The sequence below is a fragment of the Penicillium taxi genome, assembly GCF_028828555.1.
Source record: "Penicillium taxi strain IBT 34144 chromosome Unknown utg000004l_segment0_segment0, whole genome shotgun sequence".
Classification (NCBI taxonomy): Eukaryota; Fungi; Ascomycota; class Eurotiomycetes; order Eurotiales; family Aspergillaceae; genus Penicillium; species Penicillium taxi.
The window spans coordinates 5,144,359-5,160,370 of record NW_026643206.1 but is presented as its reverse complement, the minus strand read 5'-3'; the positions used below and the strand labels follow the sequence as shown (position 1 = coordinate 5,160,370).

Genomic DNA, 16,012 nt, shown 5'->3' with positions numbered 1-16,012 from the left:
CGTCCTAACTTGTCTACCCCACCTCATCTCACAAAGTCATGGACGACATTACGTTCACTGGGTCATCCTCTCATGTCCCTCCTCCCCCTCCTGAGTCAGGTGCTCCGCCGCCCCCACCTCCACCTGAATTCATCCCTCCTCCACCACCCCCGGATGATGGTGTCCCTCCGCCTCCTCCAGAGGATTATCCTGAAGATACGCCCCCAAGGCCCAAAAAGCAGAAGACTGGCTGGGGAGGCAAGAAGCGAGCGCCTAAGCCCGCATATCTGATCCCATCTCTGTCCAGTGTAGATGATGGTGCACTTCCGTCAGCTGCACTTTCGTCGGTTGCATCTCCACCTGTACCACCGCCGTCCCAACACGAATCATGGGGGGAAGTACCAAGAGTGGGGGAGAGATGCGGGCGTCTTATATGCTCATGGACCATGAACGGGGAAAAGTAGCTGAGAAGGCGAGTTCTGTCGTACAGTCGCAACCTCCAATGCGCATCTCAGTCTGCTAACTTTTTTTCTTTCTAATTTCCAGGCCCTTTCCAGACGTGAGCGTGAAAAAATTGCGCAAGCACGGCGAACAAAGCAAGTGCAGGAAAAGAAGGTCAATTTCGAAATTGGACCAGAGGAAGCGCTTGCACAAGCAGCACTTATCAAAGAGCGTTACATGGGCACAGAGAGGACCTCGACTTTCTCAGCCAAGAAAAAACGCAGCCGCGGTTCCCACCACAAGAAATTTAATTTTGATTGGAATGCTGACGATGACACCAGCGCTATCAATGACCCCAATCCGATTCAGCGTCCTGGGACACTGGATATGCTCGGAGATCAAGCTGAAGAGGAGCGGGTGCGCAAGTCTGCGGAGTTCATAAGACAACACGACCCAGAAACTGGCGCCGCGCGTGCCAAGCTCATGATTGACATGTACCACCATCGTACTGAAGCAATCAACAAGAAGACCCTGGATAATAGGCACTGGAGTGAAAAGAGACTGGATGAAATGCGTGATCGCGACTGGCGTATCTTCAAGGAGGACTTCAATATTGCTTCCAAGGGTAATAACGTACCTCCCCCGATGCGCTCATGGGAGGAGAGTGGTCTGCCTCAACAGCTGCTTAACCTCGTGGATCGGGTTGGATACAAGGATCCAACCCCCATTCAGCGCGCCGCTATTCCCATTGCCCTCCAGTCTCACGATCTCATCGGCGTTGCTGTGACAGGTTCTGGCAAAACGGCATCATTCCTTCTTCCGCTCTTGGTATACATTCTGGACATGCCACGATTTGATATGGACGAGGGACGCATAAATGATGGACCTTATTCTCTTGTCCTAGCGCCAACCCGTGAGTTGGCCCAACAAATAGAAGTTGAAGCCAGGAAGTTTTGCACCCCATTAGGATTCACGGTGGTCAGTCTCGTCGGCGGTAAACCCATTGAAGAACAGGTTTACAGTCTGCGCAATGGTGCAGAGATCATTATCGCCACGCCTGGTCGTCTCGTCGATCTTATTGAGCGCCGTATGTTGGTTCTGAGCCAGTGCAACTACGTCATCATGGATGAAGCTGACCGCATGATTGATATGGGTTTCGAGGAACCTGTCAACACAATTCTGAATGCGATTCCTTCCTCTAATCTGAAGCCTGACATGGGTGTAGCGGAAGACCGCGCGATTCAACGACGCCGAGGTGGACCCCGTTATCGTCAAACTATGATGTACACAGCCACCATGAACCCGACTATGGAGCGTATTGCGCGCCAGTACTTACAGAGTCCAGCCATCATCACCATCGGTGGTGTCGGTGAGGCAGTGGAGACTGTTGAGCAACGCGTAGAGTTTGTCAAAGGCGAAGAAGCACGAAAGAAAAGACTTAATCAGATCCTCAGTTCTGGAGAGTTCTTCCCCCCGGTCATTGTTTTCGTCAATGTCAAGAGCATGGTTAATACAGTTGCGAGTACTATCAAAGAAAAGGGGTTTTCTGTGGCCCAGTTTTTCGGTTCCAAGACCCAGGCTGAGCGTGAAGCCGCCCTAGCCTCCGTTCGGAATGGATCAGTCCAAGTCCTGGTCGCTACTGACGTGGCCGGCCGTGGTATTGATGTACCTGACGTTTCCCTCGTGATAAACTTCAACATGCCTTCAACAATCGAGACCTATACTCACCGTATCGGTCGTACCGGTCGTGCTGGCAAGAAGGGTGTCGCTATCACATTCCTCAGCAGCGAGGATAGCGCTGTGCTGTATGTCTTCCCTTTCTTAATCATTATGGCCAGAAGTAAACTAATTTTATTACCAGGTACGATCTCCGACAGATGATCGACAGATCTCCCATCTCGAAACTGCCCGAGGAGCTGAGAAAGCACGAAGATGCCCAGTCGAGACGGCCCCTTGAGAAGAATAAGACTGATGAATATTCTGCCGGCAATGGCGAATGGCGAAATGCAGGCAGGCAGGGACGGCGCGACTGAATATCTCTGCTTGTGCCATTCCTCGAGCTCGTCAGACGGTGTTCTTGATCTTGTTGTGTAATATCATCTAATGCTGCTGCCATCCACGCGGTTGGATGGCTCAGTCAATGGCATTGTATGTTTAATACTGGCTTTGAGGATAGCTTTCTTCAGACTAGGTAGAGTAGGTAGACCAGAATTGCCTTCTTCAGTCTTCTTATCCCCTCTTGGTTCTCTGTCCGTATATAGTTAGCATAAGCAATAAGCGCTATAGCCTGAGTACCTGAGTATCTGAGTAGTATTTGGTGTCGCCATGGACAAGAGGGATCTGACTGTCTAATTAAAACATAGCACATTGGAAGGGATTCCAGGGGCCTAATTTGCTGGGCTGCTGGATCAAAGTTTTTACTGCACGGGATATATAGGTCGGTAGCCAGCTTCAGATGGAAGAGATGGTTCGGGCAATCGAGGATAATATAGATAAGCTCCGCCCAGTATTTGGAAACGTATTTCAGCTGGACTAGGTTGAGGAGGTTTTGTATTGCTGAGATAATTTACTTTGTATGCTTAGTCTTATGACTGGATCATCGTCTGATATAGAGCTGCGAATAAGATGGGAAACTCCATCTTAGTTTACTCTCAAAGTTTTCATCTGACTTATATCGCGCTTGTGAATGTTGCTCTTATGAGCTATCTCACTCTTCACTTCTTCTACCTTGGTCTAATGGCTTTTAAACGAGTTTATAAGTTCTTCTCAGCGCACAAATAAGGAATGACTAGAGTTATTCCCCTCAATGCCTTGTTTCAAAAGGGCCTCGTTTGTAACATCCTCCACTATGTCTTATATAGGCATCTTTCATCTTCTACATGCTGTTTTTTTTTTCACAGTATCATTTAACTTCTTTCGTTCAAGAAACCTTTGTCTTGGACAAGCTACTAAACAGGTTAAGACCTTCTGCACTGGCTATATTGCCTCATCATAATTCTAAGAAAAAGAATCGAGCGACTTCCTATTCAAATCGGAGCCTGCATTCGAATTTAAGCAAGAAGAAAAATATTCCCAAATTCAATTTCTTTTGGTTAGACCTGTGTGAATCTATTTTCTTTTAAATCAATCAACAATTCCATGTTTCAAGTAATCAAATTCTTTGCATGTTGTGAAGAACGGTGTTCCTTTCTTTTCTAGGTGGTGCTAATAAGAATTTTTGATATAACTCATGAAATAAACACCAACTTGGGACTCTTAATATCTATGTATGTTTCCCTAGTCAGAACTTCTATCGGTGAGCTCAACAACCTGGTTTTCCATTCATCTTCTATAACATAAAGAGCAGTGGAGGTGTAGGCGAGGAGAACGAGAAAGCTCCGACAGCGGAAGCAAGATAAGACAGCCGGTGTGTCATCGCAACTGAATTTTAATAACCGAAAAGGAGACGGAAAGTACCAAAAGCAAGGTGAGTTACTTCTTCCTCATAGCTTGCTCTGGTTCTGACCAAGCCAGGTCTCGACATCCTCACGATCACGCTTCAGCCAATTGACCTTAGCACGGATGGCGTCGAGGCTCTGCTCAACGGCACGGTCGAAGCCCTTTGTATCCTTTGCGGCGAAGAAGTCTTGTACATCCTTCAGCTGGGCCTCAGTGCAGAAGGCTGCAGTGGAGAGCTGGACGACTGTGCCCAGCATGCCGAGGGACGGAGGGAGACGCTCGAAGACGGTGTCCCAGTTTGTCTTCAGCCAGGTCCAGCGGGCCTCGATGCCTGCAGCGTGGTTGCGAAGACCGCCGAGGGGCATGTATATATCCTGGTTCTTGACCTCATCACCCATAGCCAAGTCAAGGGTGCGCTTGATGAGAGCCGGGTCTTCGGCGGTACCAAGACAGCGGAGCGCGGTGAGCTTCTCGTCGGAAGTGGAGCCGTGGCGGAAGCGGTCTAGGATGATATCGTACTCCTTAGCACCGCCGTGCTTCAGAACAAGGGTGAAGACGCTGCCGCGGATGTTGGGGTGGATGGCGGAGTGGTCGCCTGCAGCGAATTTGGCAAACATGTCCTGTGCGGCCTTGAGGACGACGGGGTCCTCGGCCATACCGGCCGAGCCGAACATCAGGGCCTTGAACTGCTGCAGGACGTGGTCGTCCTTGTCGGAGAACTCCCAGCCAAGCTCGTGGGCCTTGGCTGAGACTAGCGAGCGCTGGAAGGCCTTGAGGGAAGCCTGGGTCTTGCTGTCTTCGAAGATCCAAGCGCCGCGCAGGGTTCCGATGCGGGCGAGAATCTCGTTCCATACAACAAACTCTGACTCGGTGTCGAAGCTTTGGAGAAGTGACAGCAGGCCTGAGGTCTTCTGGTAGCCTGAAGCGGCCAGGGCACCCGAATCCGCGATCATACCAGCACGGTCCTCAACAGTGAGCAGGCCGTCACGGGCAGCCTTGCCCAGCTTGGTCAAGCGCTCCGGGGTGTAGTTGGTACGGTAAATACCGGAGTGATCAGCGTTGAGCTTGAAGAAGTCAAGGTCAGGAACCTTGAACTCGTGCTCGCGGTCTGTCAGCATGGTGTTCTCATCAACGCCATTCTTGGTGCGCAAAGCTAGAGTGCAGGGGTAGAGAACCTGATCCTCCTCGGGACGGACATCGCCGGTACGCAAGAAGCGGTTCTGCTTCAAGCTGATTGAGGATGACGCCGCATTCTCAGTCACACTGACGACGGGGAAACCGATGTTCTTCGTCCAGATATCCATGACCGACTGAACAGGCTTACCGCTGGCATCAGCGAGAGCAGACCACAGGTCACCGGTCTCGGTGTTTCCGTAGGCGTGCTTCTTAATGTAGTTGCGAACACCCTGCAGGAACACATCTTCTCCCAGGTACTTTGAAATCATACGCAGAACAGATGAGCCCTTAGAGTAGGAGATGGCATCGAAGATCTGGTTGATCTCATCGGCACGCTTCACGGGGACCTCGATCGGGTGACTGCTACGGAGCGAATCAAGCGACAAAGCGCTCTGAAGGTTGTCGATGACATAGGTCTGCCACACCTTCCACTCCGGGTAGAAGACATTGCAAGAGTACCAGGACATCCAAGTCGCGAAACCCTCGTTGAGCCACAGGCCGTCCCAGAAGTCCATGGTCACCAGGTTACCGAACCACTGGTGAGCCAACTCGTGTTGTACAGTCTCGGCAATACGTTCCTTGCGCGAAGCACCGCTGGTCTTCTCGTCTAACAGCACATCGACAATGCGGTAGGTAATCAGGCCCCAGTTCTCCATGGCTCCGGCGCTAAAATCGGGCACGGCCACCATATCCATCTTCGGCAGCGGAAAGTCGCTGTCAAAGGCCTTTTCATAGAAAGCCAAGGTCTTGGCAGCCAATTCAAGGGAGAAACGGCCGTGCTCAATATCTTGGTCTGGTGTAGCATAGACACGGATGGGCACGCGGAAATTCTTGGTCTCGATGTGGTTGAGGTGACCGACGATAAAGGCAATCAGGTAGGTTGACATGAGCGGGGATGTGTTGAACTTGACAGCCTTCTTAGCTCCGCCTTGAACATCAGTCTCGGAAGCGACGTCCATGTTGCTCAGGCAGGTCATGCTCTTGTCGGCAACGAGAGTGACGGTGAACTTGGCCTTTAGGGCGGGCTCGTCAAAGCAAGGGAATGCCCGACGAGCATCGGTAGGCTCCATCTGAGTCGATGCAATGTACTTGGTCTCGCCATTGGTCTTGTAAGAGGAACGGTAGAAGCCAGCCATGTTATCGTTCAAAATACCGGTGAAGGTCAGCTTCAGTTGAGCATCTGACCCCGCTACAAGAGTCTGCTTGAAGCTGACAGTTGCAACCTGAGTTTCCTCATTGATAGATATTTCAGGCTTAGATTCTACCACTGTGTCCTTGGACAGTACGGTTGCGCTGTGAATATCGATTTGGTTGGAGTTGAGGGAGATGAAATCGGTGTCTTCCTTGACTTGGAGACTTTAGAGCTTATTGTTAGCATCATCTCTGACCTTGAGTATAGCTTTTGATATATAGAATAAACATACTCAATCACAACAGTTCCATCATAGGTGAATTTCTCAAAGTTAGGCTCGAGAGTCAAATCATAATGAACCGGCTTCACGTTGGTGGGTAAGACCTCACGACCTTGAACGTTGGTCGAGCCTGAGAGCTCTTCACGTCGGGCGTGGCACATTCTGCGGTAGGAGCAGTATCGCTTCGAATTCTGGTGAAGGAGAGAACGTGGACTCAAACGAGCGATCGATCTTGGAGTCGGAGATGAGCGAGCGGAGATAGAGATGAGGGGGTGGGGAGATCTGGCAGAGAGAAGCGGTGGCTTTGCTCGAAGCAAGGTTCGCGTGGAGAAGCGGCGCATCGGCGTTCAAAACCCCCAATGGGGAAGAAAACAAAGGAGAAGAGAAAAAAGGGAGATAGTCCCAGTTGAATAATTACAGGGTATAAAAATTTAGTAATACAAGAACAATGAAAATGTTTATTGGGGATTCAATGCCTCAAGGACAATCGGAAATAAATTGGAAGGAGATAATCAAGGCGGTGAGCTCATGGGCGAAATAAACTCAAAAGCAGAAAACTAAGGATTGATTTAGGGAGCAGCCTTGATTCTGTTTGATATTTAAGTTACTCATGATATAGTTGATCGTTTATCCCTCCTAGGCTTTATTAGAGTAGCCTTGACTATACTGTTCAGCTTTGCTTTGAGCTACTCAATCTGGGACTAGACTGAAGTCTAGATTGTCTAGGAATTCATCCGCCGATCTCGCTAGTCCTCAATAGCATCAGGAGTGGGAGTAGCCTACTCCTCCTGATATTTGTTATTGATAGGAGTTGATCCGAGGTTTCTGGAGCAGGCTGCTCATCGATCTAAGTGCTATAAGCCTTAGGGAGGCTACTATCGACCATACTGACTTGTCCAGGACCAAGAGCGTCTCTGATTGTAAGAGAGGTGGTGAAGGTGAGGAAACTGAGAGCGTTTCCGATAGTGAGGGGGCTGGTGAGAAGATTGATGAGGACATCGAAATCGGTTAGGGCAATTATTGGCGATTATTGGTGATATGCTCTTTGCTTTTAAAGTAACGGTGACGCGATACCTTGGGTATATAGGTGGCTCTATCACCAGATGATGCCCATCGAGGGTATTGCGGGGTAGCTCTGCATCTTCTGCCTTTTTGAATTCTAGGTAAGCCATATGCGTTATATCGATGTGCAATGAGCGTTGTCGATGTGTAATAAGTGTTGTCGATAAATCATAAATCTGGAATGTTGAGAGTTAAGTAAAGAACAGAAAGTGAGAGAGGGTGAAGCTCTTACTTGGAGAACCCCCTACTCCGTATTAGGCTAGTCCCAATACTGAAGGCATTATATTAACAGAAAGACGAAGTGAAGTAAAGTGAGGTAGAGAGTGAAGTGAAGTCTATTCCGGACACTCTAAGTCCTCTATTCAAATAAAAACGCCAGCTCAATCGAAATCTATTGTCTTGGGTCAATTAATGTCTAGAACCTTTATCTCAATTCTAAGATTAATTCTATCACCTATTAGAAGGGAGGTTCAGATATGTCTTGAGACTATTCAGACGGTAACTTGAATGCTTAGTCAGTATCGGGCTGGGTAAAAGTTTCCCCGAAAAAAGTTTCCCTTTAATAGCGAAAAAGGTTTCCCCCTAGTAATTTCCTTCATCATTCACGCAAGTTTCACTCAGCGCATGTCCCGATTCCACGGCAGACGACTGTTGGGCAGTTCTACTTATGTAGTCTGCTCTTTCTTGCAAGACAAACTACCAGCCAGTTTGAGGGGCTCATGATATATCTCGTGAATGGGCATCCATAAAAGTGTTGGAACATATCTCGCCAAGCTAGCTTTAATTGGAGTCATCGCTTGGGCCTTGTCGATCGTGTCTCCAGATGTAGCGGTGAGCAAAAGACAGACTCGCGTCTGCTCTTTGGGGACTTATGCTCATTTGTACAGGGATTCTTATCTCTTAAGAAGTACCTGCATGATATGTCGACTAGCTCTAAGCTTGCTTAAATTGATTGCTGCAATAAAGTACAATAGAATACATGCTACCTAGGGACCCAGGTATCTCTCAATAATATGCCGAAGTAATCACTGTATGAACGCTGCCCGAATAGGTAACCATGGACAGAATTTGGTACTATTTATCCTTTGTACCTTTGTACCTTTGTACCTTGGTAGATCGGGCAGAAATATGCCTTTTGATATCTATGTTTAACCCTTGAATCCGAGGAATTCAGTCTCCAATCAACTTTATGAAGGGTCTATTAGGTAAACCAGGTGAATATCTACGTATCCATCTAAGGAAACTTCGAGTGGAAAAATATGCAATTCTCTAGGTAGTAGATATCACCACCTCTCGTCCAATCAATCTGCATGAATTTGGAATTCCATTCCATCCATGGCCATGTCCCTAACTCCCTAATCCGTGCTTTGAATTCTGAGAAAACGCAACAATCATCAAAAAGAAAAGGTCCATTCTGTGTACCATGCCAGTTAGAACGCCAGAAACCAATAAAAAGATGAAAAATAGTCAGCAAAGAAGATAGAGGAAAGGATAAGAAGATAAGAAGAAAAAACTCCTCTCCCAAGTGCAGGGATATATGGCAGTGCACGAAACTTTACACAAGAATTGAGATCATGCACATGAGGTTGGAAAGCAGAAAGAAGGAAGAAATGTTAGTATCTCCTTGGGGATCAAAACGGAGCAAAGGATTCACACGAAGGATAATTCCAGGCTTATGTAGAATAAACTGAATAAACCTTGGGGTTTATTGAAAAAAGGCCTATTGATGTAAAAATAGGTCGAGACTCTCGATCAACGAGGTGGTGTGACACCAGTGACTAAGTTAGACGGTGGTAATCGACCACTAGCTGTTGTAGGCGTGGGTGCTGATGTTCGTTTCGACAAAATATTCAGTTTCTTTCGAAGAGAGGAGACACGGGCACGCGTAGTGGAGAGCACTAGAGAACAATTAGTTAGCATTGGAATCACAGAGGGGGGTTTAGGTCAGATGAACAGGACTCACTCTTCGTGATAACCTCCCGGTCCTGTCCAATTAGGGTTTCCATCGATACTCTGTCGCCGGGCACCGTTCTTGAACTTGTCTGGGAGGATCGCGACCCATCATCCTCAAGGACTGCTTCCAACATGCGAATGGCAGTGATGTAAGTCATCTCGCATCCGGTAAGATCTTCACTAGTCAACTCATTGATGGCCGCAGATCGAGTCATTTCGAGTGCGCGATCGTACATTAACCTCTCAGCCGTAACGCCGGGAGAGACGATGACATCGGTCGAGCCAAAGGTCGCAATGTTAGAGAAGACGGATCTATTGTCAGGGTGGCTCGGGTGATCAGGTGGCAGTCGCTTTTGACTCTCAAGGAGCTTCATGCGCACAAACTCCGCCTTCTCCAAAACCTCGTTGAATCGACTTCGCACCCACTGTACAATTTGATTGACTCTGGTACCGGCATAGCTATCGCTTCTTGTTGGAGAGTCACTATAGGGATCATCTCCATACTTTCGCGACCACCAGGCTCCTGCGATATCCATCGACTTGGCACATAGAGCTAAGGCTTTCACGTACAGAACCAATGCTTCCTCCGACAAGATGACGGTAACGTCGATAGTCAGCCCATCATCAATTGCCTCGGGATCAGCGTCGCCTGATACATTGGCCCTCGTCGATGGATCGAGTTGCGCTGAAGGTGCCAATGGGATAAGCTGTTTGTATTTGACTTCGGCAAATCCGTAGACAACGTCACTGCGAGTAGCACACTCTTCAATAAATTGGACTGCCCGATAATCTTCATCGCCTGGGCAGCCCTTAGTACCATCACCAATAAGCAACAAGCTTGCGTTAGGAGCATGATATGCCGGGTAAGGGTTGTAGGCCAACGGTGGCGACCGTCCACCCTTGGTCAGACCCGCTAATGGTGGGGAGAATCCAAACAGACGACCACTGGCCATATTTAGCGCTTTGGAAATTGCCGATGTCGCAGACGTCGGGCTTTGTCCATATCGTCGCTCATATGAATGTGGCCGATGTGCCGTTGAGTCTGCTCGCGACCGAGTGGAAACAACCTGCATGGCCTTGGAATTCCCAGACGAAACTGTCGGCAATCCCAGCGTAGTCGCACGTCGAGACACACCACCGGCTTGTCGAGAAAAACCACCTTGAATACGTGGACTATTTGCTAATTCATCAGCAAATGCGTTTACTTCCACCGCTTTCTTCTCAACTACTACATAGTCCCTTTCAAAGGCAACATCTTGGGCGGCTCGGTCGCGTTCCTCCTGGGCACTCGCGCGTTCTGCCAGCTTCGATGTAACCGGGAGACTGTGTCGTATTTTGGTAGGGCTGCGATCCTGAAGCTCCTGTCGACCGGGGGCTGTCTTGTTGCTGATTGCACTTGGACGATGAGCTCGGCTCTCACTTACTACCCGCTGAATCGCTGAAGAAATAGGTGAGTTCCCAGAATTCTGTCGATGTGCGGATGGCCTGTGCGGCGGGGGGTATGTCATAGGCTGCTGGTTGTGCTCTGGCAGACGAGGGGAGTTGCTACCCCGGGAATCCAGTGACGCAGGCTGCGACGATCGAGACTCCGTTTGGTAAGGAGTATGACCGCGAGCAAGGTCTGCAGAAAGCCGCCTAGCTGGTTGAGGTATATCGTCAGCCACCAACCCAGGAATCTGCTCTGTGATGACATTATTGCTGAAGAACTCCGGGAAATTCAGTCTTTCCACGGGGTTTCGCTTCAAAAGACCACGAATCAGCTTCTTGATGTCTTCAGAAGCAGGATTCTCGTCGGGAAATCGAATTCGATCCTCGCCCTTCTCGATTTTCCGCAGAAGTTCCACATGGTTGGAAGCACGGAATGGAGGTCGTCCCACGACCATCTCATATAGCACGGTGCCAACTGACCACAGGTCAGCCTTGGCATCATACTTTTCGTATCGAAGTATCTCAGGGGCCATGTAAAGTGGGGAGCCACACAATGTTTCTGCCAGCGAGGTGGCTGGGAGGGATCGAGCAAAGCCAAAATCTGCTATCTTGAGCATCGGCAACGACATTATGCCAGTGACCGGTTCATATGAATTGTCGCTGCCCTTGTATGGAATCACTGGAGGTGTCCCGCTCCGATAAGAGGTAGCCGGCGGGCAAAGTAAAAGATTCTGAGGTTTGATATCCCGGTGTATGAGATTTCGATCCCGAAGGAACTTCAATGCACTAGAAAGTTGCTTGAGGAAATGTCGAACAACAACTTCATTCAGGGCACCACCGGTTGGGTTAGGGTATTTTGCAATCATGTCTTTGGTAAAGCGATGTGTGGCCAGGCTCTCTCGACGCTTGATAAAGAATGACAAGTCGCCGAGAGCACAGTACTCCATAACCAGATGAATGTTTGATGTTGACTCATGGCAGTCGATGAGAGCGACGATATGAGGATGGTGGAGACCCTTGAGGATATCGATTTCGGAGGAAAGGTTTTCCTTCAATTTTTTATTGAGCTTGGAGAGGTTTACTGACTTGATAGCGACAAAAGCACGGGATTTCTGTAACAGGACATGATTAGCATGCAAGACCTTGAACGCGATAAGCAAATATGACTCGTCAGATGACTCACCGTATGAACACCCTGGTAGACTGTCGCGAAGCTCCCTCGACCAATCTCATCTAGTCGTGTGTAGCGCCCGATAGACATCTCAGAGCGTGGAGGCTCCTTAGGCCTCCGTGTATGCTGCGTCGTCATGATGGTGATAAAGCGACGACAACCACAACCCGTACCTCACCGCAAAACTTTGAGGGAGGATGGAAAACCAACCACACCTCTTCAACCACAACTACCGCTGAAGTAATGCAGGCAACCAGCACAGGTACAGGCCCATCAGGGGAGCCGGGATGAATGAGAAAGTTGTAGGTATCAGGGTAGAAGAGCTGGTATGGAGGCGTTGGAGAGTACAACGACGTAATTAGGCCAACTGGGAAGGCCTAAATAGTAGGCGTGAGAAGTGATGAGAGGTAAGTAACGACTTGGGAGTGTATTGTTAAAGGGGTTGAAGGAGTAGGAAGAGTAGGAGGATACGCGTATTCGATTCGTTAATCCAAATGTATGGAAAGCGGTGAAGTGATGGTGTATTGGACGAGGGAATAGGAATAGAGAGGAGGAAAAAGAAATAAGTTGATTAGAATAAGAGGGTAGATGGTAATGGGGTAAGGGGAGAAAGACAGGAAGAGTAAATTCAAAGTGGGAAGAAGAGAGTGTCTAATGGTCGATCCAGATGATGTGATAGATTGAAAGGGCGGAAACGCTGGATCCAAGGACCGTGAGGGGGTGTGACCGCCAACGATAACGAGTGACGGAAAGCGGTCAGCAGGGCGGCGTGGGTCCAACTGGATTTGGGGCCAGGGAAACCAGATATTTTATCAGGTTTAATTAGATGGACTAGATCTAACAGGGTAAATGGATGAAGGCAAAAAAGAAGATGTAGAAAATAAAAGAAAAGAGGGAAAGGGGTCGCTTCCATGCAGATGACTACTAGTGCCTATCGATTAATCGCGATAAGCTAGAAGAAGATCGGCGACGATCAGTGCGGGTTGCGATAAGGGAAAAGAAGCTTATCGAGGGTGGACCACGTCACTCTCACGAATCCTGGAATACTACCTCGATTCATTATGAAAAGCTAACGTAGATATATACAGGTATGTCCTTGGTTATACACACAACAAGCACTGGGCTTACTACTGATCCAGGTCAAACACCCAGTCCCCGTACCAACAGCCACAACACTATTGGCACCAACACGTTATCATTACATCCCGTGAGGATTGCCTCAGTGGCGCTAGTCCCACAAGCCGCTAACATGGCCTTGCATATCGTCAAAAGCCAGAATCGAGTGGAGTAGTCCGCCTTGGTGGCTGCTGATTCCACAGCCCATCCCCCAACTATCAGCCAGGCACGAACCGCTAGTAATCCACAGGTGACAGCCACGGCAAAGGCAACACTGCCTTCAAGCGACTTACCACCACCCCAGAACCATTTCAGCCGCCCAAACCGACGACCGATTAGAGAAGCCGCTGCATCTCCCATCCCAACACAAATAACGCCACTAACCATACTGACATCCCGCACAGGAACATCCCAACCGATCCAAGGACCAGTGTCATTGCGGTCGAGGTTAGATAGTGATAGCCAGAGCGGAATAGAGCACCCGATAAGCAGGAAGATGTGTGAGATGATCACGGGACCACGGTGGTCCCGCCCATCGACATACGGGGCAAGGAAATATGTCAACGGACGTGATATGGGGGGAAGCTGAGACGCTCGGAAGAGGTCCAGTAAAAGGAAAATAGAAAGTACTAATCCTAGAGCCAAAGCACAAAATGTCGGATCTACAAAGATCGTGGGCAGGAACATAAGCACCATCATACCGTGAAACACCTTGCGCCGTGTATCCACCTCAACCACAGAGCTGAGGTGGAATACCACGGCCAAGCCCGTTACCAACACACCGACACAGTATGTCGCAATCAAAAGACGAGAGTTCGCGGGCCCAAAACTGGTCTGACGCAGGTGTTCCATCCGGCCGAGCACGCAAGAAGCGGTGTTCATGGTCACATCCGGCCGGGCCGGCAGATCAACCCAATATTCGAGGCTCAACATAAGCGCCCATAGTCGAAAGGCGGATATATTGCCCAGCATATATCCTGCAGCCCAGCCGAATGGATCATGTCCCTGCAGCGCCCTCTCAGCCACGTACTTTCGTATCGGGCCGAATATTATGGCCAGTGACACGGCGTAGACGTAAAAGGCGTACAGCCACTTGCGAACCTGCGCCTGTACTGCAGTCAACGACAGGAAAGACACAACGTCCGGGCCCATCGACTTCTTTCGGCGACCACTTGGCGTAGTTCGAATTCGCTTCTCTTCTTGTAGTGCATCGTCAAAGGTAGATATGGTATGCCGGCGGCGATGGCCCTTTTGACTAAACTTCTCAAAAGCTTCTTCTGTGGTTATATTATCAATGGCGGACACGGGCTGCGTTGCGCCACGCATTTCTCGAGTGGTTCTGGTCTTGCGCGACACGGGTACGCTACCGGGACCATCACTGTCCGAATTGGGCTCATCTGAACCACCAGTTCTGCTCAGCTTCTGACACAATCGGTGGTCCATCAAATTCAGGAATTGGCGAGGAGATGGCGAGTTACTGATGGAGCGGCGGAATTTCCAACTGGGAATGCGAGCCAAAGCAACTTCCCATCGCATTATGTTTCGGCACGAAGCAAATATACAAAGCCCACCAAGCCATAGCAAAGCTTTCAGAATTTCAGCCTGGGGCGAGCTCGCAAACAAGTACAAATTGATCAAGGCAGTCGTCAAGAGTTGTAGCTCCGCGGGGAGAATGCTGGTCGTCAACAAAAAGTCTAAAGTGGGTATCAACGCTTGATGCAAAGGAAAAATAAGAAATAGCAATTCCGCATCACATCCGCGGAGCGTGAGAGGCTTGAGGATTGTAGTGTCGAAAGAAAGGTGCTCAGAGACGAGCGCCGGCACCAGCGTCACCATCCAGTGGGTAATACTGAATCCATGCGTCAAGTGGTGGAGGGGGATGACTGGCGATGGGAGAGATGAGAGACTGAGAATGATATTTGGTATTAGAAACGCCGCGCGGTGGTGCGTCAACGAGAGCGAGACGAAAATTGGAATGAAAACGGGATATAGGAGAGGAGCAGGGTCGAAGCTGGTTGGAATTGAGAAGAAGGGACGCTTGGAAGGCCATAATCGTAGTAGACTCCGACTCTGTGAGATACGAAGAAGAACGGGATATGCGGAAAACAAGCCAATGACCAAAAGGCCGTGGGCGGCGAGCTCTGCAGAGACAAAATCAATATAATTTCTGACAAATCAAACACCTCTTTTCTTCCTCTTCCATGGGTTCGCCATACCTTTTCTCCAAGCCCATGCACGTTCGCGCGCCTCTGGTTGTAACGTCGTCACCGCACCCACTGATAAAAGTAACGCTGTCTCCAGCAATCGCCGCAAGATTTCAACCCGCCTCTTCCGCCGAAGCTGTAAAGTCTTACTTAAGGCGCACTCAGCTTCCTCCTCCGAGCTGCGCTGTGACCCTCGAGTAGTCCGCACGAATGATGGCCATGGCTGCAGCGAAGGTAGCCAGGCATCAGAATCAGCCGCATTCGTACTATTCGCACCAGACCGCAGTCCCTTTCGAGGCCGGATAGGCGGCGCAGGCAGACCTCTTAAAATCCCCGTGCTCTCATCGTCCGCTTCCGTGCCACTATCACTAGGCGTGCGCGGGGACTTTGAGTTATGGGCCTGGGGCTGGAGGCGATCGCCTTGCTCCGATGGCGTTCGTGAGACGGGGTGTCGGCTTCGGTGGTAGGGATGGGGAGAGCGATTGAAGTTTCGTAGATCATTGGTCATGGTCTCATCAAGGCTGTTGGCAGACGTATTGCCGTGCGGGAGCTCGAGCTCGGTCTGTTTCTGTTCCCCCTGGCCCCGCGGTGTTCTCATGTTGAAACTAATGAGTACGTCATCCCTGATGGAG

The 16,012-nt window shown here is 49.5% G+C and overlaps 4 protein-coding genes across 4 annotated transcripts; 1 reads left to right on the top strand and 3 right to left on the bottom strand.

Moving 5' to 3' along the window:
- Positions 1-38: 38 nt before the first annotated feature.
- prp28 (mRNA splicing protein PRP28) lies at positions 39-2,453 on the top strand (the record flags this gene model as incomplete). The annotated part of the gene is made up of 3 exons (XM_057209442.1): positions 39-386; positions 526-2,225; positions 2,282-2,453. The coding sequence occupies 3 exons, from the start codon at positions 39-41 to the stop codon at positions 2,451-2,453; spliced, it is 2,220 nt and encodes a 739-aa protein (XP_057063216.1).
- A 1,449-nt stretch (positions 2,454-3,902) lies between these two features.
- N7495_006790 (M1 family metallopeptidase) lies at positions 3,903-6,787 on the bottom strand (the record flags this gene model as incomplete). Its single annotated transcript, XM_057209441.1, has 2 exons — positions 3,903-6,390; positions 6,459-6,787. The coding sequence occupies 2 exons, from the start codon at positions 6,785-6,787 to the stop codon at positions 3,903-3,905; spliced, it is 2,817 nt and encodes a 938-aa protein (XP_057063215.1).
- A 2,473-nt stretch (positions 6,788-9,260) lies between these two features.
- Positions 9,261-12,198, bottom strand: atg1 (serine/threonine protein kinase ATG1; the record flags this gene model as incomplete). Its single annotated transcript, XM_057209440.1, has 3 exons — positions 9,261-9,406; positions 9,472-12,001; positions 12,073-12,198. 3 exons carry the CDS (start codon positions 12,196-12,198, stop codon positions 9,261-9,263), a joined length of 2,802 nt encoding a protein of 933 aa, XP_057063214.1.
- A 1,002-nt stretch (positions 12,199-13,200) lies between these two features.
- Positions 13,201-15,978, bottom strand: N7495_006788 (putative phosphatidate cytidylyltransferase; the record flags this gene model as incomplete). The annotated part of the gene is made up of 2 exons (XM_057209439.1): positions 13,201-15,317; positions 15,414-15,978. 2 exons carry the CDS (start codon positions 15,976-15,978, stop codon positions 13,201-13,203), a joined length of 2,682 nt encoding a protein of 893 aa, XP_057063213.1.
- Between the last annotated feature and the right edge of the window lie 34 nt (positions 15,979-16,012).